Source organism: Notamacropus eugenii, chromosome 2 (assembly GCF_028372415.1).
Source record: "Notamacropus eugenii isolate mMacEug1 chromosome 2, mMacEug1.pri_v2, whole genome shotgun sequence".
NCBI lineage: Eukaryota > Metazoa > Chordata > Mammalia > Diprotodontia > Macropodidae > Notamacropus > Notamacropus eugenii.
The window spans coordinates 437668208-437694009 of record NC_092873.1 but is presented as its reverse complement, the minus strand read 5'-3'; the positions used below and the strand labels follow the sequence as shown (position 1 = coordinate 437694009).

Here is a 25802-nt window from a genome sequence, read left to right as displayed (position 1 = left end):
GAGTCTACTGCTTGCTTGTGAGTTAGGAGATCTACAGTCCCTGGTTTTCCACATTGGGTGTGGTTGTACTGGGGAGAGGGGAGTCACAGCAGAGAGAAGTGGGAGCAATGTTTGTCTCAATGCAAGCTGCTAAATCCCATCCCCAACCTCCCACTTTTCACTTCAGGGGTGGTTACTCCGAAGGTGGTACCCTCTAGGTGGCCCGAATTTGACCTGCCTCAGCAGAAGTTAAGTTCCAGCACCGTCTCTGGCTTTTCTCAACCTGCTGGTTTCTACCAAGTGGAAATCCTTGGTCACTGCCTTGGAGCAAACAGTACTTGGACAAGGAAGGAAAATTCCTTTCCGCTGCAGTCACGCTGTTTGGGGCCAAAGTAGCAGCCTGCTTCACACATGTGATGTCATAGTTGAAAAGTTCAGGCCTGATCAGAAAAGGGGATCCTTGGCAACAAAATGGCTTGGAGGACAGGGATGGGGGGACAGCAGGAGCAAGAAGAATTTTTGGGTGATAGAATGGGTGTGGCCCAAATTCCTGTGTGAATGTCAGGAGCCCAAAGTTTTAATTCTGCCTCTGCTACTACAATACTGGGAGTACAGGGGGGTTGCTTCATCTCTGAGGCTTTCTCTCTCACTTTGTAAAAGAACAACCTGTACCCATTTCTCATAAAGTGTGTGCTTCCCAGAATTGTGGCAGAGGCTCACATCGGGTCAAGCCATTCATCCACCTGCCTCTCAGCAGAAAAATGCCTTCTATTCAAACTCCATTTGAGGGGAATTTCACTATCCCTCCCGGTGACAGATTTTTCTCAAACCATTTGTAGGCAGGAAATTCTCTTATCAGTCCCTTGTGTTGGTAATTGAGCTCACTCCACCTTACGCTCTGTTGAAACGAGAGTTCATCACCATTCAAGACTTCTTCCCCCAGCCCAAGGGACTATGTTGCTTATTGTTGGTCGTTTCAGGCATGCCTGACTCTTCATGACCCCATTTGGGGTTTTCCTGCAGAGATGCTGAAGTGGTTCACTATTTCCTTCTCCAGCTCATTTTACAGATGAGGAAACTGAGGCCAACAGGATGAAGTGACTTGCCCAGGGTCACACAGCCAGTAAGGGGTCAAAGGCTAGTTTTGAGCCCAAGAAGAGTCTTCCTGACTCTAGGCCCAGCCCTCTGTGCACCATGGCACCACTGAACTGCCCCAAGAGACTATACTATTTCTTTATATCATTCCATATCCTGTTGGATTTTTCCTATAATCCCTCCTCCTTCATCAGTCATTGGGTTGGTATCAAATTATCTGAATTCCTAGGGAGCCCTTAGAGCCGTATTCCACTCCTCAGCTACTTCCCCCACCTCCATCCCCGCCAATGGAAACTCTTACTCGGTTGGGTGGGGACAGAGGGTGGGGCTGGGGTGAAGCTGGCTTGGGACAAGAGGTGCTCTAAGATTCCGAGGCAGCCTCGTTGCAATCTCCATGCAGCAGTGTGCTCCCTTTCCCTCTACCTCCCCACCCCCAGCCCCCAGCCCTGGCTGGCTTTTCCTCAGCTGGAGAGCAATACTGCCATTTCAAGATAATTGGAATCTCACAGCCCCATTCCAGAACCAGGGGCATGGAAGATGCTCCATGTAAATTTTCCAAATGGAAGCAGCAGCAGGAGCTTCAACAACCTCCTAGAAGTGAGAAGGCAGGGGAAGAGGTGCGGAGCAGGAGCTTGATCCCTTTCGAGATCTTGCCCCTGGGTCCCAGCTCTTGCAAAAGGCCCCTCACACCTTGCTCCAGGATCATCAGAAATCATTTTGTCACTGAAGGTTCAGAAAAAACAATCCTCAACCCCATTTTCAAAGCCTTGACCCAGAGGCAGGTGCAGCTTGCCCCGGAAGACTGGTCATACCCTCAGCATTGGTCTCATTCAGCCCTGGACCTTCAAGGGGCCACTTTCCCTCCACCCCAGGCCCTCAAGGAAAAGTTTGGGCCTCTGAAAAAATGCCATAGTACTTCACTGGCTCTCCTGACATCCCTGCCCTCAGCCATGCACTCCAACGTGTGAATCCATTCCCCCTTCTTCCTCAATGGAAAATGGCCTGTGTGTGACCCTTGTGCTCAAGGTACCATGCAGTGGATTGTTCACCCCAAGGTCTCAGGACCCCATCCCTTCACATCCACCATCTCTTCCCCCTCCCTACCCAGCAAGAACAGACCAGAGGCTCCCCCCACCCCCAGCATTCTTTCAGCTCATTTCTTTAATAAGGAGACGCAGCTCTTTACAAAATAACAATTTGACAAGAAATCAGACAAAAAACAAGAGTCCACACTAGGGAAGGGGGACATTGCCAAGCTTGGGGAAAGGGGGAAAGAGAGGGGACTGGGATATGGTAGGTTAAGGAGCAACTTCTGTGCATTTATCTTTCATGTGAGGCAAAACGGGGGAAGATACCTGATGAGGATGACATCCAGTGACCAGCTGGGGTAGGGGTGGGCAATGAGGTATCCTTGGGTTCACCCCAGCTCTGGTTCTGTAGGTCTCAGGATATTCAGGAAGAAGCAAGCCAGTTTCCAGGATTGGGGATTGGGGATAGTGGTTCAGATTTCTCTAAGGAACAGTTTCTAAGGACTCCAGAGCCCTAACCCTCCAGGCAGATTGGATGGAGATGTTCACCTATTCCCCAGACCACTCACCTCTCCTTTTTCCCCAGCCTTCTCTATACCCTACTATTTCCATTTCGAATCAGCTCTGGATTTGAAAAGTGGGGATGTTTTCCCCACTCAGCCAAGCTGGGCTAGAGAGGGGCCAGGTTTCCCTCCTTTCCTTTCCTCTATCTCTGTTCTTACTGTTTGTCTTCAACCCCCCATGACCTTTCTCCCAGGAGTGAGTAGTCGGGTGCTGTCTCCAGCCTGCTCAAGAATGATCATTGTCTCTCCATCTCCCACCACAGCCCACACTCCCATCAGATTCTGGCAACTCTTTCTCAATGGGGTTGTGGTCATCAGTTTTTAAAGCAATAGTAGTTACTTTATTCTACTGTTAGCTCTTGCTCCATCTACCTATCAGAAGTAGGCTAGCTGAGGGCATATGGGAGTGTGAACTAACCAAAGAAGGCTGCTAAGCTGGGGCATCCAGGTCTCTAGATGGATCTCAACCACTCCTGTTGCCAATATTTGTCATGCCTTAACTGTGCTAAGGACAGGCTCCCGTAGAGGCCCCTGGAGTATGACGTTGCTGAACCCTGAACTAGGTAGCCCACATTCCCACCTAAGCTATCTGTTGTAGCATGAGCTTTCCAACCAGAACATCCAGGGCCTTCCTCCATCCCTCCCTCTCCTAATTTAATGGACTATCAGCACCCACACCTTCTCCAGGATGGACGTTTCTGTGTCAAGTTTTTAACCAAAGGATAGGTTGAAATTACTTGCACTCAGTACCCCCATCTGCGTTCTTTCTAAGCCTCTCACAAACAAATCTACCCTCCAATACTGACTCCTGCCCCAAGCCCACTCTGAACTGGGCCTGTCCTGACTAGCAGGACAGGATGGGGCAAAAGGATTCCAGTAATTTCTGCCTTTTGAGCAGTGGTTTTTATAATATTTTACCAAGTGTTTTCTCATCCATTACTCCATCCAATCTCATGCTAACCCTCTAAGATCAGAAAAGAAAGGATTTTCACACGCAAATATTTTACAGACAGGGAAACTGAGGTTGGCAGAGCAATAACACTGGCCTGCTACTCCTGAAGAAGTGATCTTGTTCCCAAAAGGGATGGAGATCCAGAGTCAAGGAATGAATACAACCAAAAACCTTGAAATCACAGCCAAGGATCCAGCTCATACTGGAGCTATCCAGAGATTGTTTTCTGAGGACCCAAAGGAAAGCGATGAAGTCTTCGTCTGAGGAAGTAAGGGGTAGGACAGGGGATGGGACCAGTAGGTGAGCCCTTCACAAGGAGCTTCAGGAAACTCACTGGAAAGGACAGTGGGGGCTAGAGGGCAGGTGTCTGACAGACCGGCCCTGTTATGGCTTATCAGTTAGTTCAGACATCAGGAGGGACGGATACATCATACATGGAACACAGAAGACACATTGACACTAAATATCAGATCAGGGTACAATGCAACAAAGATACATTTGGTTCTACAAAACTCAACGAAGACAGACGAGGAGTGGAGAGGGACAGGACAGAGAGAGGGGCAGCAGGAAGACTGGTTCTGATTTTCTTCTCAGATGGACCGCATGCGCCAAAGGCCAGCTCCCCACTTAGAGGAGGACTCAGTCACATGGTAACCATCAAATGGAAGGTTTTCTCTTTTAGGGGAGGAAAGACAGGACTTATCCATACCACATAAAAAAATGAAGTCGTAGCCTTGATGGGTTCTGTAAAATGGCTGTGGATCAGTGGGGAGAGAATCTCAGCATTGTCATGCAGCTATTTACAGAAGGCTTATTAACATGCACCTTAATTAAACGTCTTGTTCATATGTATATTATATATATAATCTTCTTTTATATATATATTACTAAACACAAACAGAAAGGGCATCAGATGAGGCTCAAATGGCTTCAGTTGTTCAATTATTTTTTGTCCCTTAAAAAAATGAATTATATTTGTGTGTCTTCAAGTCACAGTATCCCCTTCTCAAAATTGCAGTTTGAAAACCACTTTAAGCAAAATCCTTCATGTTCAGTCTCTGGCCCTCCAGGGGAGAGGATGGGGAAGAATGTGGACAGAGAAAGGTAGCAAGGGGGCACCTAGTCACTCCCTCCCAATAGAGCCAGACTCCCAGGACTCCTCTACAGTGTCTCACTTGGGACAAAGTGCCTTCCCCTCCTCTCCCAGCCTGCCCAATGCTCCAAGGACAGGACCCACACAACCTAGCAGATTGTACCACAGTCCAGTTAGGGACTGAGGGAGGTTGAATTGCAGAGGGTTGTTCCTGGGCTCAAATATGGGGAAACTTTGGTGAATGGGAATGGATTAGGCCTGGGCTATTTACAGAACATGAACTGTCTTAGGGATGTGAATGAGTTGTAGAAATCTCTTCCCTTCTCCCAGATGTCTAACTCTAAACCCTACTCCCACAACCCTAAGGACACAGTGTTAAGAAATCTATTCCCCACTCATCAGAGGCAAACTAACTCTTGCAGGAAACTTTAAGGCAACTATGTAATCCACTCTTTCCTCAGAATTTCTGCACTAAATGAACCTTCCAAAGATCAAATCATCCATCTCTTCCCACCCCCTAACCTCCTTTGGAAAGGATAGCCTGGGGTCTAGAGTTCTTTCCATCTTTCTCTATTGACTGCAGGGGGCGGAGGGTGTCTGACTAAATTTGTGGCTTCATGCCCCTCAGCCTTCTGAAGCTCTAGACTGGGTAAGTAATTAGTATATTACTTTTCCCATGAGAAAGATAGTTCTTCAGGTTAGACTAGGGAATTGGAGATTCCCCATGGAATGGGGGTAGGGGGTGGGGAGAATAATGAAATAAGGGGAATGGGCCAGGTTTACTGAAGTCCCTATGAGGAAGAAGGAGTGGGAACTTCAGCTGTCTCTCAAACTAGGGCTGCCTAAGAACACTTAGAGGTCCCATTGGCCTCCCAGAGCCCTCCTCTAGCTATGAACCCAACACCAATCACATACAATCCCAGGATCCCCAGAATCAGATCTGAATGGAAATGAGTGTTTTGAATGGTGCCCTATTGCCTTCGAGAACAGTAGTCCTCACCACTGGAAGTTTACAAGTTCTCGCCTCCATTTCTAACCCCCTCTTCCCCCCAAAAAACACTCCTCAAGATAAACAACCGAAGACAATCTGTTTGAAAGAATTACAACTCCTCCCGCCATTTCACCATCTTCCCTGGCTCTTTAGGAACCACTTGACAACTAACTGCCCATTCCTTCTATTTCACAGGATCTGATCTGGCTTGGAATTGAGTCAAATTCACTATTCTCATTCAATCATGGAGGTCAGCTAAGAAGGAAGGGGAAGGGGACTCCAAGGTCCCTAGTCTAGTTGCCTGGCCTCTAGACAGGTGGATGCCCAGGTGGATGCCTAGAGTAGCCAACATGCCTGCTTTCTCTAGGCTTCATATGCTGCAGAACTATTGGAATTGGTGGGCAAAGAAGGGGAGAAGAGGAATGGAAGGTACTCTAAAGAGACTGGGTTCCTCAGTGAAAAGAGGAAGTCCATATGGGAGGGGGAGATGAGAGAAAATGAAAGAAGAAAAAATGAAAGCTAAAAGAGTGATCAACAGGCTTAGGTTTGAGGGAGAAAGGAGTAGTGGGAGGGAAGGAAAGAGATGCTTAGAAGTCAGTAAAAACGTCAAATGCCTCTCTGCAGGAGGGAAGAGCAGTGTGTCCTTTCCATCAAACCAACATGTCCCACTTTAAAAAGCCCTACTTCTCCCACCACTGCCCCCATGATCACAGCTCTGGTCAGCAAAAACTAAAACCCATTATCCTTATTATGATCCAACTCTTCCCTCATTAAAAAAAATAGTCTCTAGTATAAAAATAGCCTCCTAGCCACCAGGAAACACTAGCAGAAAGCCGGATGCACTCTTCAAGGCAGGCAGGCTGGGCTCCTACTTCCCAGGAAGTATTCCTCCTCATCCGCTTAACCAAAAATTAACCTTATGTCCATCTTCAATGAAACCTAGAGATGGGACATGTCCTCTTCTCACTCATCCTATCCCTTTGTCTGGATTCCTTTCAGTTCTCCCCCACTTGGCTTTGTAGGCTGGGGAAAGCAGTTGTGGCCATGATCAGGTGAGACAGGAAGTTCTGCCATTTTGTAACACTCACAGGACATACTTCCCAGGCCAACAGTGACTTTCTCCTACTTAAGAAAAAGGAAAGGTTTGGGAATTGGAGGGAGATGAGGCAAGAGGAACCTGATCATGGTGCCTGTGTTTCCTTTGGTGGGTGGGAAAAAGGTGATACTGATCCCACAGGGTTGTCAAAACTTGCCTCACCCTTGCCCACTGTGGAGAAGGGGTTGGAGGGCCTAGAAGGGGACTCAGTGCAACCTTGGCTAACATATATATGGCTTTTATCAATGCTATGAGTAAGGGGTTAATGGGAGCAGGGCCAGGGAGAAGCAATAGGGCAGTTCCCCTGGCAGGTTTCCAGAGGCCCATTTGAAATGAATGCTATGCTTCTGGGAATCCAGAGAGAAGCATCCTTAGAAAATGCTAAGTCAGGGGACTCCCTTGCGAGTCTCTCTGCAGTCCCTCCAAATGGACATAACCTCTCCCTTCCCCAAACACAAAAAGGAGGGATGGGCAAAATAACCTAAGTAACTAGAGAGAAAAAAAAAATCCCAGTGCTGGCTTTTCTTTCTCACCAGGGAATATCTCTGCTATGCAGACCACAAGTGTCCACCAGCTATCTCCTTCTCACTTACCCCCAATTCTTACCTGGACCTCAGGGACCTAAGATCATTTTAACTATTTTTTTCTGCTAAAGTTCTCTGGCTCTGCACCAATTACATGTCTCCACACCAAAGTTATGTCTTTTAAAAGGCAAAGCTTAATGGGAAATAGACACCAATCAAACTGTATGCCTTTTCTAGAAGGGGACCAATATCTGCCTTCTCATCTAAGGAATGGAGAATTATGAACTCTGTCTTTTTTTTGTCATCTTTCTGGGAAACAGAGCCTCAGTTTCTTGATGATTTGCTGCTGCTGACAGTGGGAGTGAGCTCCCCAGACTGGCGGTCCCTCACCAAGCCAAAGCGAGTTTTATAGAGCAGATTACTTGCATGACTACACCAGGAGGCTGTTTTTTGGAAGAAGAAAATAGCTGGCAAAGGTCCATGGTGGCATGGGGAGGGAGGGAGGGAAAGAGGTTTGGTCCAGGCTCTGGCCAAATTCAGTCTTCACAGCCTGCCATTTCCCAAGTAACCACCCACACTGAATATTTGAATTTCTGATATTCAGGCTACAGGTAAATCACAGGACTCTGGGATCCAGAGCCCTTTCCCTTCTGAGCTTCAGTATTCCTGAAGGATCTTTTCTTTCCACATCTTCTCAATGTCCTTTCTTGTTCCAGAAATAAATGGAGAAGCTCAAGGTCATTCACTTGATCCACTCATTACTTCAGAGTTGAGCTCCTCATACAAATAGAGATGTACCTGGGCTATTACAGGATTCAACTGCTATGTTGCCTTCCCAAGGCCCTCTTTGTAAGTCAGCTTTCTGGAAACTGGATGTGTTACCATTTTGTTGGTCCAGAACATTTAAGAAACAGGAAGTGCCACCATTTTGTTGGTCCCAAACATTCATGAAACAGGAAGTGCCACCCTTTGTGGGTCCACCACAAGAGGCCCCAAAGGTGGAGCTTGAGCGAGGCCTTGAAAAAGCAAGGGAGGAAACAGAGAGGGCATGCAGCACAGGGCAGCTATGGGGAAGAATGAAAGAGCCAGCCCTCTCTTTCACCTGTTAGGGGACTCTCCTTGCACAGCCAACAGAGGGAAATTGTCTTTAAAAAAGGAGAGAAATAAAAGAGGGGAAGAAAGGAGATGGTGACAAACCAAAAGAATACTCTGAAGTTGCCTAATTGAGGTATTAAGAGCTCTGGGTCTTGTTAGTGTTCATAAGGGGAACCCAGGCTCAGAGGCTGCCTATTTGTTCTTGCCTAGGAGGGCGTCCACCTCCTCCTCCGGTTTGAGAGAGTGCCACTGGGCGATCGGCCTCCGGGGATTGGCCAGCATGTCGGACCAGTGCCGGAGCTCCGTGCCTGTGGCATTGCAGCCCACGAAGATCTTGCCGATGGCTTCATTCTTACCCAGTTTGTCATAGTCCAGCACTGTGACCACAACCTGGACTTTCTGTGAGAGAAACAAGGAGATGAGTTTTAGGGCCAGAAAGGCGTGCCTGTTGCTCATCCTAACTCTCTCTACTTTAATTTGCCAGGCTAAAAGGTTTTATCATTATCCCTGTATGAGGGAGCTCAGTGACCCAGTGGAGTCAGGAAGACCTGAGTTCAAATCTGGCCCCAGATGCTTACTAGCTTTATAACTGGGCAAGTCCCTCAAGTTCTGTCTGCTTCAGTTTTCTCAGCCATAAGATAGGGATCATAAAACCATCTGACTCCTAGGGCTGTTGTGTGGATCAGATTAGATAATATTTGAAAGCACTTAACGTAGTGTCTGGCATGCAATAAACATTTATTTTGTCCTTCCTTCCTCCTTCATTCCTTTCTTCATTTCTTTCTTCCTTCCCTTTCTTTCCTTCCCTTCTTCCTTCCCTCCCTCTTTTCCTCCCTCCTTCTCTCCCTCCATCCTTCCCGACTTCTTTCCCTTCTTCCTTCCTACCTTCTTTCACTCCTTTCTATATCCATCCTCTTGCCTCTGGGCAGGGTCGTATCCAACACAACCCCAGGTATAGAAGGACACAAGTCTCTCCTCCCCTCATTTCGCTATCTTTCTAGCTATCTTACGGTGAAGAATGCCTTCTCTAGAGCCGTTCTAAGGCCCAGAAATGGCACGGTTCCTTCTTGTTCCTGGAATGCTCACCATACCCTCCTTCTTCCTCTCTGGCTCCCTGCATCCCTAGCTTCCTTCAAAGCTCAGCCCAAGGACCACCTTCTCCCAGGGTCTTTCCTGTGATTTCTGTACCCCTGGTGCCCATCCTCCTGCCCGTAGGTGTTCCATAAATGTTCATTGGTTGTTCTGATGTTTCTGGAGGCAAAAAGGAGCATGTCACCATCTCCTTGTTCATTGTTCTCGTTAGATAGCACTGCAACTCCTACACACAGACACAAGCCTCTTCTGATTCTTATTCTGACCTTTTATTGGAGCTCCTAGGGGCAGGAAGCATGAGGAGGATATGATTTATATTTCCTGAGTGAGAGAAAGGTGCTACAAAAGTGAGAGAAAGTAGTTGTGAGCCATGTCTGATGTCAGAGGCAGAGCTGGAGGCAAATTCCTGAAGTCGTGAGTCCCAGTCTGGTATTCACTATGTATCTCCAACCCAACCGGTGTTCTTTGGCTCACTCGTTGCCAGAAATAAAACAGTTCTTCCGAAGAGAAGAAGACAGTTCACTTCAAATCTCTATGACGTCCATAGGTGGCCAAGCTCATCCACCATCATGGACATCTGCCTGCTGGCAAAGTGTGGTCAGCTCATAGATGGCCCCAAAGCACTAGAGTTTTCTCAGGCCACAGCCTGCTTTTAAGTTCCGATTGGCATTAGTCTCTGCTCTGTTTAATTAATGGGCACAGTTCATAGAACACTGATCTTATTTACTTTCATTTTTCATTTATAACTGCACCCTGCAGTCCAGCAAGAATTTTCAAACCCAAACATTTGATTATTTCCTCCCCTCCCCTTCCTCTATCCCAGCTCCCCACACCTAGACAAGGTGTGATTCACTCACACATAAGCACCTAAGTAGCCCTGAAAGGTTCTACCAAGCACTTCCCTCAGGTAGTCCTGTGAGTTAGATAGTGCTAGTATTATTACAGATGAGAAAACTGAGGCTCAGGAGGACTCAATGATTTGCCTGTGGTCACAGAAATAGTAAAGGTCAGAGCAGGGGTACAGACCCAAGTCTTTTGACTGTTCCCACATCATTACATGTAAGTTAGCCAGGCAGTAAATAGAAAGGGAAGGAAGAGTGGGGAGGAGAGGCAGGCAGACAGGGACAGAGAAACCGAGTCAAAGAGAGAGAGAGAGAGAAAAAGAGAAAGGAATAAGATAGAACTGGAAGATAAAAAGCATAGGAGAAAGAAAGGAGGGGAAGGGGAGAGATAGCAAGAAAAGAAGGAAGAAGGGAGTAAGGAAGGACAGAAGTACGAAGAAATAAGAGGAGAAAGGAGAGAGGCATGAAGAAAGGGCAGAGTGGTAGGCCAGGATGGTTTTCTATGATAGTTTTAGGAATGTTGCCATCTATCTCTCTCAAGGAGGGAATGAGAAGCAAGAGTTGTTGTGATGAGGCCAGGCAGGGCAGGAGCAGATTGGGGCAAGATATTAATTTTAAAATAATATTTTAAATATTAAAATAATTTAAAAAATAACATGTGAATGCATTTTAATGGTTTAAAAGTGCTTCATATTTGCCGGATGAGGAAACTGAGTCTTAACTGACTTGTCCAGGGTCACATAACTAGTGTCTGAGGCTAGACTCAAACTCAGGTCAACCAGTTCCCTCTTGGGTCCACCTCCTGGGTCTACTGTGTTTCATCAAACCCATCCCTTTACACACATCAGTTAGTGTTCCAAAGGCTCAAGGAAGTGATTTGGGATTAATCCTCTAATGGAATTTTTTCTCCTCAGCCCCTATGTCACTTCAGAATAACCTGAAACACATCCCACTCTCCAACCCTGCTTCCATTAGAGCATTGGGGAATTTGGTTACTGGTCTACAAAGTAGTTTCCCTCAAATTATCCCAAATCTCCCCCTTTTGCAGCTGCCCCCAACCTGCTCCACAGGCCCACAGCCCAGACGGGTCCAAGGTCACCTGGATCTGCTCGAAGGGTATCTCAAAGCTGAAGGACTCGTTGAAGTAGGGGTTCAAGGTCTTCTTCTTCACAGTCGTCTTCTTCTTCTTCAGTCTCTTACCATTCTGCATCAAATGGATCTTCACATAGGGATCTGCAGAAGGAGAAACCTGTCACCATCCAAGGCTTCCCCACTCTTATGGGTGCTGATTATTTCTTAATAATAGTCATCTATGTGTCGTCTCTGTCTCTCTCTCCTGGATTGTAAACTCCATGAGGTCAGGGTTATGCCTCATAGGAACCTTTGTCTCTTCTTCCCAGTGTCTAACATAGTATAGCTCTAAATCTTATGCTGTGTTTTTAAAGATCCATTATCTCATTCTAATGTGATCCATTTGTATGGATCCATTCTCTAGCTCCAAATCTTAGGATCCATTTGTATCTATATAAATATCTATACAAATTGTATATAATTTGTATTTGTATACAAATTTGTACCTATACAAATATTTGTATCTATACAGATGGATCCTTGTATAAATGGATCCTAAGATTTAGATCTAGGAAGGGCCTCAGAGACCATCGAGCTATGGGATTTTTATTTTTAATTCAATTTTATTTTAATTTTCAGTTCTTAATTCTCCCTCTTCCCTCCTTCACCCATTGAGAAGGCACGAGAAACAAAACCCATTACAAATATGCATAGTCATTAGGCCATGGGTTCTTAACTCAGGTCTGTGAACTTTTTTATTTAATCATCATTTTGGTGACTATATTTAAATAGAATTGCTTTCGTTTGTAATCCTATGTGTTTTATTTTTTGCATTTACAAACATTATTCTGAGAAGAATTGCTAGGCCATACCAGACTTCCAAAGGGGTCCAGGACCCCCCAAAAGATAAGAACCCTTGAGGAAATTCAACTCCATCATTCAGGAAACTGAGAGTCAGAGAGAAATATTCTTGTCCAGTATGACAGATAGTAAGTGTAGGGATCAGAATTTGAAGCCCAGGTTATTTGACTGCCTTTCTTACAATCTAAGCTTACCTTCAAGGGGCTTGCCACAAACTGAAGCTTAGAATCAGATTTACAGGTGAAAGGGACCTAGGTGGTGATACAGTCCAATGCCTTTACTTGGCAGATGAGGACCAAAGCACTAGAGTGAGGCCATAGGAAAATACGAATATCAAGAACTCAGAGAACCATGGGAAAATTTGCATCAACCAATGCAAAGTGAAGTAAACAGAACCTGGGAAAGCAATGTACATATTGATTCCAGACAAGTAAAAATAAAGACTAACAACCACGAGAAGAAATCCAATGCCATATGATTATGATAATAAAGCTTGTCCTTGAAGGAGAGATGCAAAATGCATCTCTCTTTCTCCTTTGTAGAGGTGAGATCCTATGGGTGTGAAATCTTGCATATACTAACTTTTAAAAATATAAGGTGTCCCCAAAGTCTCAGTGCAGTTTAAAGCTTTGTTAGCTTAAGTTAATTAAGCTTAGAAGTTAATAAACTTAATAAAGCTTAAAACTACACTTAAGCAAATAAAGCTTAAAATTATGCTAAGACTTGGAATACACTGTATAGATGTTCATTTATACCTTTTGTTTTTATGTCACCTAGAATTCCTCCTTTATCCTTCCCCTCCCAAACAGCCATCCCTTATACAAAAAAAAAAGTTCTTAAAAAGTTAAAAAGGAAAAAAAAAGGAAAACAAAAAAATTGAGAAAAACACATCCAAAACAAATCAGATGTTATAAGACCCTCTCTTTTCCCTTCTCTTCCCTATCTTCTCTCCAACTTCCAATCCAGTTTATCTCCAATTCTCCCAGAAACACTGAAAGCTAACTTCTTGGCTACTGAACGTACAGTTGAACAGAATCACAGACTTTAAGAGCTGAAAGCCATGTCAGCAGTCATCTGATCCAATCCATACATGAAAGGAATCTTCACCATAACTCACCCAACAAGTGCTGCTGCCCTGTCTCTACTTGAAGACCTCCAAGGTCGGGGAACCCTCTCCCTCTGAAAAGAGCCATCACACTTCAGGTCAGCTCTAATGGTTACGAATGAATTGCTGTTAGGCATGAAAGAGCAAAGGTCTGCAGAGTCCAAAACTCACCCCTAAAGGCAATTGCATGTTCTCCTGCAAGCCTTATATTGGAAGGGAGGATTCTGTGGCTAAGTCTGGCTACCTTTTAAGGACAGAGTAGGACAGGGGAGAGATAGCTGGAGTCCATCATAGAACAGAATTATAGAACCCCAGGATTGGAAGGGACATTAGAGGCTATTCAGGACAATCTTTTCTATCACATGCCTGACAAGGGATTATCAAGTCCTTTTATACAGAGCTCTGTCAAGGAGGAGCCCACTATCTTCCAAAAGAATTCATGTCCCTCATGGATAGCTCCTTCCTACCCTGAGCATGCCTTGTGTTGTGTCTACGTCCGGACATGTGTGTATGTGGCTACATATCATCTTTTACCATTGTGTGAGCTGGTGACATAAGAGTTCATCACCTCTCTATCCGAAGACAAGTAGCATTTTTCACCTTAATGTTTCTGGACTCATGGTTTATCACTGTGGTTGCTCAGAGTTCTAAAATCTTTCAAAGTTGTTTTTCTCTATAATGTGACCATTGTATAAATTGTTCTAGTTCTGTTCACTTTGCCCTGTGCTAGTTCCCAAGTGTCATCCCAGTTTCCTCTGAAATAGTCCATTTCATCATTTTTTATGGCACAGCAATATTTCAGATTAAGTTGCTGACCTATATCTCTCCACTCCTTCCCTGTTAAATTATATTGACACTCACTGACTCACACCCATTTCTTTACCGTCCATTCATTTTTCCACTCCTTGCAAACTGGCTTTTGACCCCACTACCCTACTGAAATCACTTTCTCCTCTAAAAGTCACCTCTTTGTTGCCAAATAAAATGATCTTTTCTCGGTCTTCATTACCCTGAACTTCTCTCCCTTTTCTAATCTATCCTCCATGCAGTCACCAAATTGATATTCCCAAAATCTGACCATGGCAGATCTGACCCTATCACTCCCCTACTCAAGAGTCTTTGATGGCTCCCTATTGCTTTCAGAACAATATGCAAATTCCTCAGCCTAGAATTTTAATTTTCTCAATCTGGTTTCTTCCTAATTTTCTAGTCTTCTTTCATATTATTCCTTTTTACATATTTTACTTTCCAATCAAACCTGCCTGTCTGATGTTCTGCTTAGTCCTGAAAGGCAGAAATGGAAGTAATGGGTAGTAGTGTAAAAAAATTCAATTTAATATCAAGAAAAGCTTCCTAACAATCATAATCACCCAAAATAGCATGAGCCTACTCACTTACCAGTGAACTTCCCCTCACTGGAGGACTTCAAGCAAAGGCTGCATGACCATTTGTCATGTCTGTTACAGTAAAGATTCGTTTCAGCTATGGGTAGGACTACAAAATTGCTCAAGTCCCTTCCAAATGTCAAATAATTAATTCAGTACTCTACATTTTCCTGGTTTGGCCAAATCATTTTAATTACTTGTATCCACAGGGGAAGACCAATGACATACAAGCAGATCTCACAGCTATGGTCTCCCACGAAGTGGAGTATGGCTGACCAATTTACAGCCTTACAACTAGGTTGAAGAGATAAAGAATAAATCAGGGGCGGTGAGAGCTGGAAGATGAGTGGGAGTAGTACAACGCTGAGACAAGGGAGCACAGCATTAGAAGGTTGATGAAAGGAATGACTAGAAGGATACAGTAACCAAACTGTGATTGGCATCCTAGGAACAAGTACTACAGGCTGAGTAGGTGCCCTCTCCTTGTCCTGCCTACTGACAGCATTCTTTCCTACGGGAACCTCTTTTCCTATAGCATCTTCCTATTGGCGATCTACCCACAGGCCTTTGCAGTGACGTTTGATCTTTCTAGCAGCACAACAAAATAAGACAGGACTAGCTACTTGAACTACCTCCAGGCACTATGAACTGGAGTTAGATAATGCTTTCAGAATGTGGGTGTCCTAGCCAAAGGCACAGATGAATTAGCTTACAGGGAGGGGAGAAATTGCCCACTGAGGATATCCCACCCCAAAGTTCAAATCAAATGCTATCACCTCTATGGGGCCTCTCCTGACCCCAGTCCCAGCTGCCAATACCTTCCTCCTCCTCCTCCTGAAATTACCTTCTATTTATTTTGTCTGGATGTTGTAGCTCCTACTAATATGTGTATGTGTAAGCACCCTCAGGGCAGGGTCTCTTGCATACATCCCCTTGTCTCCTATGGCATGGCCAGCACCATGGTACAGGCCCTCATCACCCCATACGTGGACTATTGCAATAGCCTGCTGGCTAGTCTCCTTGCCTCAAGCGTTCTCCACTCCACTCAATCCTCCACTCAGCTGTCAAAACAATTTTTCTAAAATACAGATCTGACCACATTAACTCCAAGGGCCCCCTGTTACCTCCAAGATCAAATATAATCTTCTGTTTAAAATTCAAAGCCTTTCATAAGCTGCCTCCTCTTTCTGGTCTTGGGACCCTGGCCTCCTTGCTGGTGCTCACAAGACACTCCATATTCAGACTGGGCATTTTCTCTGGCTGTCCTCCCTGCTCTAAATGCTCTCCCTCCTCATCTCCACCTCCTGGATTCCCTAGCTTCCTTTAAATCACAGTTAAAACCTCACCTTTTACAGAAGCTTTTCCCAAACCCTTTATTCTAGTGCCCTTCTTCTGAAACTACTCCCCATTTATCCTGTCTATATCTTGTTTGTACATAGTTGTCTGCATGTTGTGTTTCCCATTAGACTGTGAGTTCTTGAGAGCAGGGGCTAGTTTTTGCCTTTCTTTGTATCCCCAGCACAGTGTCTAGCACACAGTAGGTGTTTAATAAATGCAATTTGATGGGCTGACATGTACTGTAGGTGCTTTCCCATTGCCCTGCCTAGTGATAGCATTCTTTCCCATGGAAACATACTTCCTCATAGTTTTGTCATATTACCAACACATAGTCTACCCACAGGCCTTTGCAGGAATGTCAATTGTGCACATCCAGCATGTGGATGTCCCATTAGCACCTCAAATTCAATATGTCTGAGACTGAATCTATATTCCTCTTTGACCTTGCCTTCCCAGAGTCATCCTTGATTTTCCTCTGTCTTCACCCTCTGCATGTCATCAATCTTGCTGATTCTACCTCTACAACACCTAATGCATTACTACCTTCATCCATGCATTCATTCCTCCTGTATGGACAATGGGAATAGCCTCCTAATTGGTATCCAAGTCTCCAGTCTCTCGCTGACTTCAATCATTCTTTACAAAGTTCTCAAAATAAGTCTACTAAAACCAAAGTCTGACCACATCACTCCCCTGCTCAAAACTCTTCAATGGCTTCCCAAATGTGGTAGGGTAAAAAATATATATATAGACTCCTTTGCCTGACGTTCAAACCCTCCCACAAACTGACTCTTCCTTGCTTTTGTGGCTTTATTTCATAGCATTCCCCTTCATTTATTCCATATTCTAGTTAGACTGGACTACTGACTCTTCCCCAATCTCCTCCTGTCCATCCCTGATATCCATCAGTAGAGATCATTCCTCATGCCAGGAGTGCACCTTCCACCTCCATCTTTCTCTTGTTGAAAACCTCTTCTTTCAAGGTTAAGCTCAGGGACCACCTCTTCTCTGATGCCATCCCCAGGGGATCCTTCCTCAAACCTCCTCTTGGTACCTTGGGTCACTTTGTCCCCCTCACATGCTACCTTGGATCATATTGGTTCATATACAAGTCCCAGTCTTCCTACAGACTGTTGGCTCCTTGAGAGTCAGATAATAGACGTGGTGTTGGAAGGAACTTTCAAGTTTATTGAGTCCAATCTCCTTATTTTATAGTAGAGGTGACCAGAGAGTGACCTGCCCAAGGTCACACAAGTAGTCAGTGGCAGAGCCAGTACTGGAGCCCAAGACCTCTGACTTCAAATCTGGCTCTCTTCACACCACCCCACAATGAAGGATTGAATTATTTCATGTTTGATGTGCCCAGGACACTGCCTGACCTCACAGCAGAAACTCCAAAGTTTGTTGAATGGAATTGAATTAATACAGTTTCTGCTTTTCTCCAACATAGGAAAACTGGGGGCTAGGGCTGTTGCTGAAAAGCAAGGGGTCCTGACAGGAAAATAAGATGCTGGAGGCAACTTTACTTAATTCACAGTTTTGCTGAAGACAACAGGGGCTGTGGGCATAGTAGCATTCATCAAGCCCTCTGTTAAATCCTGGCAGTGCACCGTTGGGTGAGGGGTGCTACCCTAGTGAGGTTTCTGGAGATTGAGTGACGATATACATCAAATGATTGAACTTCTCCTGGAACGGGAATTCAAGGTTAAAATAACTGGGAAAGATAGTCGCTGGGGAGCCACCTGACACCAGTGCCACCTGATGGCCAATGCTGGGCCTGCACGCACCTGAAAGGCCTCCTACATCCATCTTCTTCAGGTTCTTGGCTTCCAGAATACAGACAGTCAATTTCCCAGCAGTGGGCACATAACGGAGGGAAGTGCATATGTCTCCAAGCTTTTCTGGCTGCCCAGTAAAGAAAAAACAAAATTCAGCCAGGAAGGGTCCTCCTAAGCACATTCTGCTCAGCTCCAGGCAGGGCTTGCCACTCACTTGGCCTAGACTAGGGTTAGGGAAAGGTGGGGGAGGTGGGAGAGGTGGGGGAGGAGGGGAAGATCTCTCTTTCCTAGGGAGTTCTTTCAGTTATCATTCCCTGGATTACTGACAAGGTCTTTCTTATATTTCAACTCAATCCTTCCTGCTACAGTTCAACAAAGCTATTGATTAATAATGGACTTTCCTACAAGTGCTATTTATATCACCAGGGAGATATGCTACCTAAACCTCTCATTTGCATTTATCTCCATCTCTAATAGATCACAGTTACTTATGGGGAAGGAAGGAAGGAGAAAGGGAAAAAGGAAAGGAGAGAGAAAGGAAGGAAAAGAAGGAGGAAAAGACAAAGAGAGGGGATGGAAGGAAGGAAGGAGAAGGGAAAAGAAGGAAGGAAGGAAAGGAGAGAGAAAGGAAGGAAAGGAGGGAGGAGGGAAGGAGGAAGGAAGGGGAAGGGAAAAGAAAGAAGGAAGGAAAGGAGGGAGGAAAAGATGGAGGAAGAGAATAGAGAGAAACCAGAGATGAGAAGAATAAACTTTAAGCTGTGACGGCAGGAATGGGTGATGGTCTTCAGACCACATGTCCCCAAGGCAGGCAGCTGGCCCTGGAGGATAACTGGAGCTGTCCAGGGCAGAGGCACAAATTTTCTGCATGCCCTGGGCAAGGGCCCGTGTTATTGTTATTGTTCACTGGAGTCTCTGAGCCTTCACTATAACACATATCATTTAAGTTATCACAAAATAAATACCTCTGAGCCATGGAGAGCAGACTTTTCTGGCATTAGAAATATGTGCATTTGTAAACAGTCATATTTAAAAATGTTCCTCAGTTGGTCCCTGATTTGCGTGTCCTAGGTGGCTGCCTGCCTTGTTTACTCTTTAGGCCACATGTTCCAAAGGGCAGGAGTGTGGGGTGGGATTCAGACTGGGGTAAGTGCCCCTCCTCCTCTTCTTTTTAATGGACTTTTTCTTTATCCAGACTATCTTGGAACTGGGTTCATTTCCATGGACCCGGGTATCCCATGGTCTCTCAGAGCCCTGGGGGCATGGAACCTTCACTGAACACTCCTCCAGCCTATTCTTATCTTTCCCTCTCAGGTACCACACTATCTAGCACTTGATAATAATAACAGCTCACATCCCTATAAGGCTTTAAGGTTTGCAAAGCAGCCTCTTCACAACCACCCATAAGTCAAAAAATGCAAGAAATATTATCCCCATTTTACAGGTGAGGAAACTGAGGGTAAGAAAGATTAAATTATTTGTCTAAGGCCACCCAACTTGCATGTGCCTGAGCTGAGATCTGAATGCATTACTCTAGGTCCATACTACCCTGGCTCCCATTGGGAGCTAGATACATGGTCTTGTAACATTCTCAGCTCCATATGTGTATACGTGTCTCCCCAGCTAGACTATGAGCTCCTGACCTCTGGAGCCCAGGGACAAGTTGAGGGCTCAGTCATCTCAGTTTGCTTCTCTCCCTGATACCAGCCTGGCCCTGACCTTCTCTCTGTACCTTTGTAAATACAATATTGAAACTGGCCCAGGCGCTTCCTGCCTCACCTCTTCCTTCTCTCCCCCCTGCAGGTCTCTCCATTCCTCGATGGGCTGGCCCAAGTCCACAGTGTTCATAGGCACTTTCACCTCCCCGATGATGTCGTGTTTGGAGAAGCGGTCAAAGTCATAGATGGCCATCACCAGTGTCTTGCCCCCTAGCTCCTGGTAGGGCACCTGTAGGACACATCAGGGCACAAATATGCAGGGTATTGTAAGCAGATCAAGTTCATGGGGGTGATGATGATGGGAAGAAAGCCCATATCATCACCCCAAGATGTCCCCAACTCAACCTAAAAGTCACAGTTTAGTGAGAAAAGGACCCTGATTATAAGATCATAGGGTTAGAGTTGAATGAGACCGAGGAAAGCAGGTAGAGGCTAGAATGGGCAGGGAGCCCTCAGATTTCTTCAGAAGGCCATAAGAATGAGCTGACCCCGGGGCAGGAGTGAGATGGTGGCTGAGAGTTCATTGATCTCCACCAAATTTTCTAGGCTTGTTAACTAGGCTTGTTAGTCCCAGATGGAGCTAGAAGCCAGAAAAGGGTAATCTCTGGGTATTTAAAGGATAAAATACCAACAACTCTGAATTATCCATTTGTGAATTCTCTGCCCATGATCCTATGAGTTGTATTCTTAGGAGTAAATCCAAAAGGGAAAGAAGGGAAGGACCTGGGATGAGGGGATTCTCAGCCTCACCTTGAAGGTGAAGGTCTCATTGAAAGCAGGATTCAGTGTCTTCCTATGGACCTTGGTCTCATATTTCTTCTTCTTGTCTGGGAGGAGGAACACTTTGACATAGGGGTCGGAGGTGCCACCCATGTCCAGAGCTGGGAGCTCAGCTGCCTGAAGGACGCCCACAGTCAGCTGTGGAGAGAAATGAATACACTTCTCAGGCCTGCTCCAGCATTCTCCAGCTGCCTATTTCCACTGGCCCCTGGTTTGAAAGTTTATTATGGGAGCTTGGTCTCAGATCTCTAGAGACTTCAGTCAGTCCCATGCTCTAGCGTGCAACAAGATTCCCAGAAGAAACCAGCCACATTACCAGGAGGTTAGCAGAGTGTCAGGGGCTCTACTGAGTCCTCCCTCTCACCTGAGAAAGAGCAAAGAGTGTAGCTTTCCCTGTAGCTGTTACCCTGGTGTCAGGCACACTCTGCTCCCTTTTCCTATGTCCCCTCAAGCCTTCCTCTATCTTTCTCTGACTGAATCATAGAAGCATAGAATGCTGAACCTGAAAGGGATTTTGCTGATCACATATCCCAAATGGTCATAACCCCAGGCTGTTCAGCTTGACTACATAGCCTCAAGTCTGAGTTTTTCCCATTCTGTACCCAGTAGGCCTAAATTTCAACCCAGTAATATGATAATAAAATTTTAACAACTGACTCTCTGAAGGAAAAGTGTACACAGTACACATTTTTAGTTTAATTTACGTTATTTCTCTCTATCACATTCTTAAGTCAGAAAATCAACAAAACAAATCAAACCCCAGTTGGTAACATTTGCTATTTCTAAGATAAATACCCAAATTGAAATTTTAACAGTGGGATCTAGGCTCCAGCACAACCCTCTCCCTTATCCCTCTTTCCACTGCCTCCCTCCATTCCCTGAGCACCTGGTTAGCCTGGAAATCATAGTCCAATGAAAACTGCAGTTTGCCTAAGTTTTCTGGTTCTTTCTCTTCCTCTCCTTCACCTTCTCCCTCTGTCAGACCCGTCTCTGCGTCATCATCATCCTGGGGAAGCTAAGAGGACAGAACAGCCCAGCTGAGTACAATGCAAGAATGATGGAGGGCATCTCCCCTTTTTCCCCACAGGTGCTCAAGTAAGTGGAGGTCCTAGGCTCATGACATCCCAAGCCTTGAACATTCCATCCAGTAGTGTGCTAATAAATGTTTAAAATCTGACTCTTTGTGGGGGGTGGGAGTGGGGGGATATAAACAGGGCACATTTTTTAGCCTGAATTATTAACATTTTTCCATTGATTTTTTTAAGTCTAGACAATAAACAAAACAATAATTCAAGTCCTGACTTGTAGCATTTGCTGAATTTCAAAGAATAAATGCTCACATTGAAAACTGAAGAGTTGACTCTGTCTAGCTGCTCTATGCAGCCTTGATTACATAATAACTGCCTGGAATTTGAGGATAATAGAATTAAAAGTTGGACAAGATCCACTAATACATCTCCCTTATTTTGCAGATGAGGAAAGAGAATCCCAGAGAAATCTGACAACTTGCTGAAGGTCAGAGCATAGCAGAGTCAAGATCTGAACCCAGATTTTCTGAAATCAAAATGTAGTGCTCTTTCTACCTTCTAGACAACCTCCATACTGCCCCCTGTTGTTCCTCTGCTGCCCCCCTCCCTCTACAATTTCTTCTCCAAAACCTTCTCTGAGTTAGGCCTTGTACACACTCAGAAAGACATACCATGAATGCCATCCAGACCGGGCAATGGATTGGTGGCGAGAATTCCACGATGACAGGAGAAGAAAGAGAAAAGCCAGATTAGAGAAATCCCTCTTCCCAAACATTAATGCTTACCAGCTGACTAGTTCTACCAGCCCACCATCCTTATAGAGACCAGGCTGGAGTCCAAAAACAGATCAGATTTGGGGAAATGTCTCCTTATGACAATGCCCACTGGAAACCCCTCTGAAGGACTGAGCACACATATATACACATACACACTTCCTTACTCTACCCATGTCTTCTTACAGTGAGACCATTTCTTCCCTGCTTTGATTCTAAATTCCTTGAACATTGGAATTATTTCCACTGCAAAATTGGGTAAAACTGAGAACCAGGGATCTATAAAATCTATAAAATCTGCCCAGGAGTACTGAACGGACCTGGAAAAGAATTCCAGGCATTTCAGCAGACAGACCAAGAATCCGTGTAGGTTCTGGAGAATAACTAGAAAAAAATCTATACTAACAGGTAAGAAAAAATGAAGGCATATTTGCCCTGAATGTTGTCCTGTTCCTACTAGGGTCATTACTTTAAAACAAATAAGTCCTACTGTGTGCAAGGCACTGAGCTGGGTGATGGGGATGTAAAGACAAAAATGAACCAGTCCCTAACTTCTAGAAGCTTATACTACCCTCTTCTTTTCTACATCACCTCATTTCACTTTGGGCTGTACCACTTGGGGGCTTCTCTGACTGACTTCTTCACCATGCTTCCAAATCAGGTACATCTCTCCCCACCCCACTTTCCAGCTTTCTTTTGTATATTCTTTCCCCATAGACTATAAGTTTCTTGAGTGTGGGGACTATCTTTCTTTTTTCATATTGTATCCTCAGAGCTTAGCACAGTTCCTGGCACATAGTAGGGGCACAATAAATGTTTATTGATTGATCACTTCCTGTCTGAGGAACTGTCATTAAAGTCCTCTCTGAAATGTTGTTTAAATCAGATAATCAATGCTTTATAAATGTCAGTTGCTATTGTTTTATTAATATTGCTTTGCATGTGAAGAGCTCTTTATAGATTTATAGATTTTTTTTTATCATCAGAGGATATCATGGAATGCTCTCAACAGCCCTTTGAGTTGGGCATGGCAGGTATCATTATCCCCATTTCACAGATGAGGAAAATAGAGGACTTTGAGGGGTGAGATGACTAGTAAGTGGCAAAACTGAGACAAGAACCCCAGTCTCCTCACTTCAGGGCAATGTTCTTCCCCTTTCATCATCTTGTGAAAGTCAAACAGGTAGAATGAGGGTCACTCAATGATGCCCTCTTAAAGGGGCTTTCTTCTTGTCCAATAGTTTGTTTTTGTGACCCAAGAGGTTCTTTGAGAACAATATATCACCCCCTTTCTTTTAAGTAGGGGAAATAGGAGGGAATTTCATGATCCTCTACTCTTGTGATTGGCCCTTGGGAGTCTAGGCTGGCAGAATTATATTTTCCCATTAACTAGTTTGATCTTCGGGGTGATTATGTTCGCAGAACCAAGGCAAATGACTTAGGAGGTGAAGCAATAGTAATAATAAGGAGAAGGGGAAGGAACTAAGTATTTGCATAGTTCCTACTATGTGCCAGACACTGTGCTAAATACTTTTTTTTTTTTTAACAAATATTATCTCATTTGATCCTCCCAACAATCCTGAGAGGTAGGTGCTATTGTTACTGTACCATTTTGTAGTTGAAGAAACTGAGGCAAACAGCTTAAGTGACTTGCACAGAGGCACACAGCTAAGTAAGGATCTGAGGCCAGATTTGAACTCAGTTCTTCTTGATATTATGTCCAAAATTCTATATACACCGTGCCACCTTGTTGCCTACTATGACCCCATGTGTCAACCTCCCCTTCCTCATTGGCCTGAGATGTCTTCTTTCTAAGGAGCAATAGGGAGGATATCAAGAAAATATCCCAGACTACTTTGAACTTCCTGGTAGGATGCTCTGTCCCAATGAATAAGATGACATCTCCATGTCCTTTCCCCTCCCCCTTCCCCTTGCAGGGGCCATACCTGACCTCCTTTCATGTCCTTCATGTTCATGGCATTCTTCATGCCTTTACCCTTCTCCTTCTTGTTCTTTTTCTTCTTACAACAGCACTTCTTGCAGATGCAGAAGCAACAGGTGAGGAGGAGAAGACCACCAACCACAGCGATGGCGATCAGTGCCCATGGAGGTACTGCACGAACATAACATGATAGAATAGTCACTAAGTCCCTTTGCCCAGAAGGGGACATCTTTCTTTCCCCTTCCATGATACCCTGCCTGCTTCCAGGAGTACTGTCACCAAAAAGCCAACCCCAGTTTCATCCTTCTGCAGTCTTCCAATGATCGTATTTCCCAAAGCAAGTATTGGAATGGACCATCTAACAAAGGATTGGGGATGGAAGTGAGGGTTTATAGGGACAAGGGGGCAGAATATTTCACTGAACCACAAAATCTCAGAGTTGGAAGAGCCCTTAGGGTCCAACTCATACATGAGCAAGAATCCTCAACGAATGATCTTCCATCCAAACATTGCTCATTCCCAAGGAAGGGGAGCCTGCTATGCCCCAACAATGGCCCATTCTGTAAGTTTTTGCTTATATTAAGCCTGAATCTGCTTCTCTTCACTTTTTACTCACTTCTCCTAGTTTGCTCTCAGATTAAACAAAACTAGTCTACTCCCTCTTCACATGACATGCATGGAAACAGCAATTGTGTTCTTCCTAATCTTTTCTTTTCAGGCTAACCATCCTCAGTTCCTTCAGACCATCCTGGTATGGCATGGTTTAAAACTGGGAGCATTTGGAGAAATCTGACAGTCTTTCTACTATTTCCTCCCCAAAACTATTATCTCTCTACTCTTCTACCACCCTCCATAGAGATTTGCATCTCGTTTGCATGAACTGTTTTTAATGATACTCAAACCCCTACTCTTTCCTTAGCCCAAACTTCTATAGCCCCAGTAGATGGGCAGAAGACTACCTGGAAAAACATTCCTCAATATTCTGCCTAGTGACACAATTCCAACTGAAGAGATCTGTCAGAAATCCACGTACTGACCCTATAAAGGGAATGCAGCAGCTCTTGTCAGAATGAGCTATGGAACCAATGGACTATTCTCTTCCTGAGAATGGTCCCAGGTCAGCCTTCAATCCTCATTTGGTTATGATTAACCAAGAGACCTAGAATCTTAGAGATTCTAAGGAAGGACCTTAAAGGTCACCTAGACCTAGACCCACTCCCTACTCAGTTACAACCATAGCCTAAGAAACCCACACCATCAAAGACCAGAGTCAAGTTCAAAAATAATAAGAAAAACATCCCAGTCCACAATGACAGACATCACCATGGACTCCTAAGGATTCCTCAAGCACCCTCATGGCTTGTATCTGCATGTTCCCTCCCCATACCATTGTCACACCTCCTCTCTTCCCAGCCCAGGAGATACTCACAGGGGATCTTCTGGATCTCATTAAAGAATTTATCCTTTATCTGGGTGAACATGTCATTTCCAGTTGGTCCCGCACCCCCACTCTCTGTGGAGTTGTCTGGAGGCCCTGCTGGAACTACTGGCATGGTGGCCGTGGTGGCGGCTGGAGCCACAATGGGCTCCTGGTTCCTTTTGAAGATATTCCGCATGGTGGCTCAGCTGATAGCTGGGGACACAGAGAGGGTTCTCATGAATGTCTCCATTCAGGT

At 44.9% G+C, this 25802-nt stretch overlaps 1 protein-coding gene across 1 annotated transcript; it reads right to left on the bottom strand.

The window, feature by feature from the left end:
* Positions 1 to 4355: 4355 nt before the first annotated feature.
* SYT2 (synaptotagmin 2) lies at positions 4356 to 25796 on the bottom strand. The gene is made up of 8 exons (XM_072648183.1): positions 25556 to 25796; positions 24131 to 24297; positions 21270 to 21389; positions 20354 to 20521; positions 19665 to 19832; positions 17898 to 18015; positions 11450 to 11583; positions 4356 to 8815 (listed from the first exon to the last, which is right to left on the bottom strand). Exons 1-8 carry the CDS (start codon positions 25740 to 25742, stop codon positions 8609 to 8611), a joined length of 1269 nt encoding a protein of 422 aa, XP_072504284.1. The 5' UTR covers positions 25743 to 25796; the 3' UTR covers positions 4356 to 8608.
* Positions 25797 to 25802: the final 6 nt, after the last annotated feature.

Coding starts and splice junctions, on each gene's coding strand:
- SYT2 (XM_072648183.1), bottom strand. CDS start 25,742: ATGCGGAATATCTTCAAAAGGAACCAGGAGCCCATTGTGGCTCCAGCC. Junction 18,016..19,664: donor AGGGGGGAGAGAAGGAAGAG/GTGAGGCAGGAA, acceptor TTTACTGGGCAG/CCAGAAAAGCTTGGAGACAT. Junction 11,584..17,897: donor GGATGTAGGAGGCCTTTCAG/GTGCGTGCAGGC, acceptor CTCCTTCTGCAG/ATCCCTATGTGAAGATCCAT.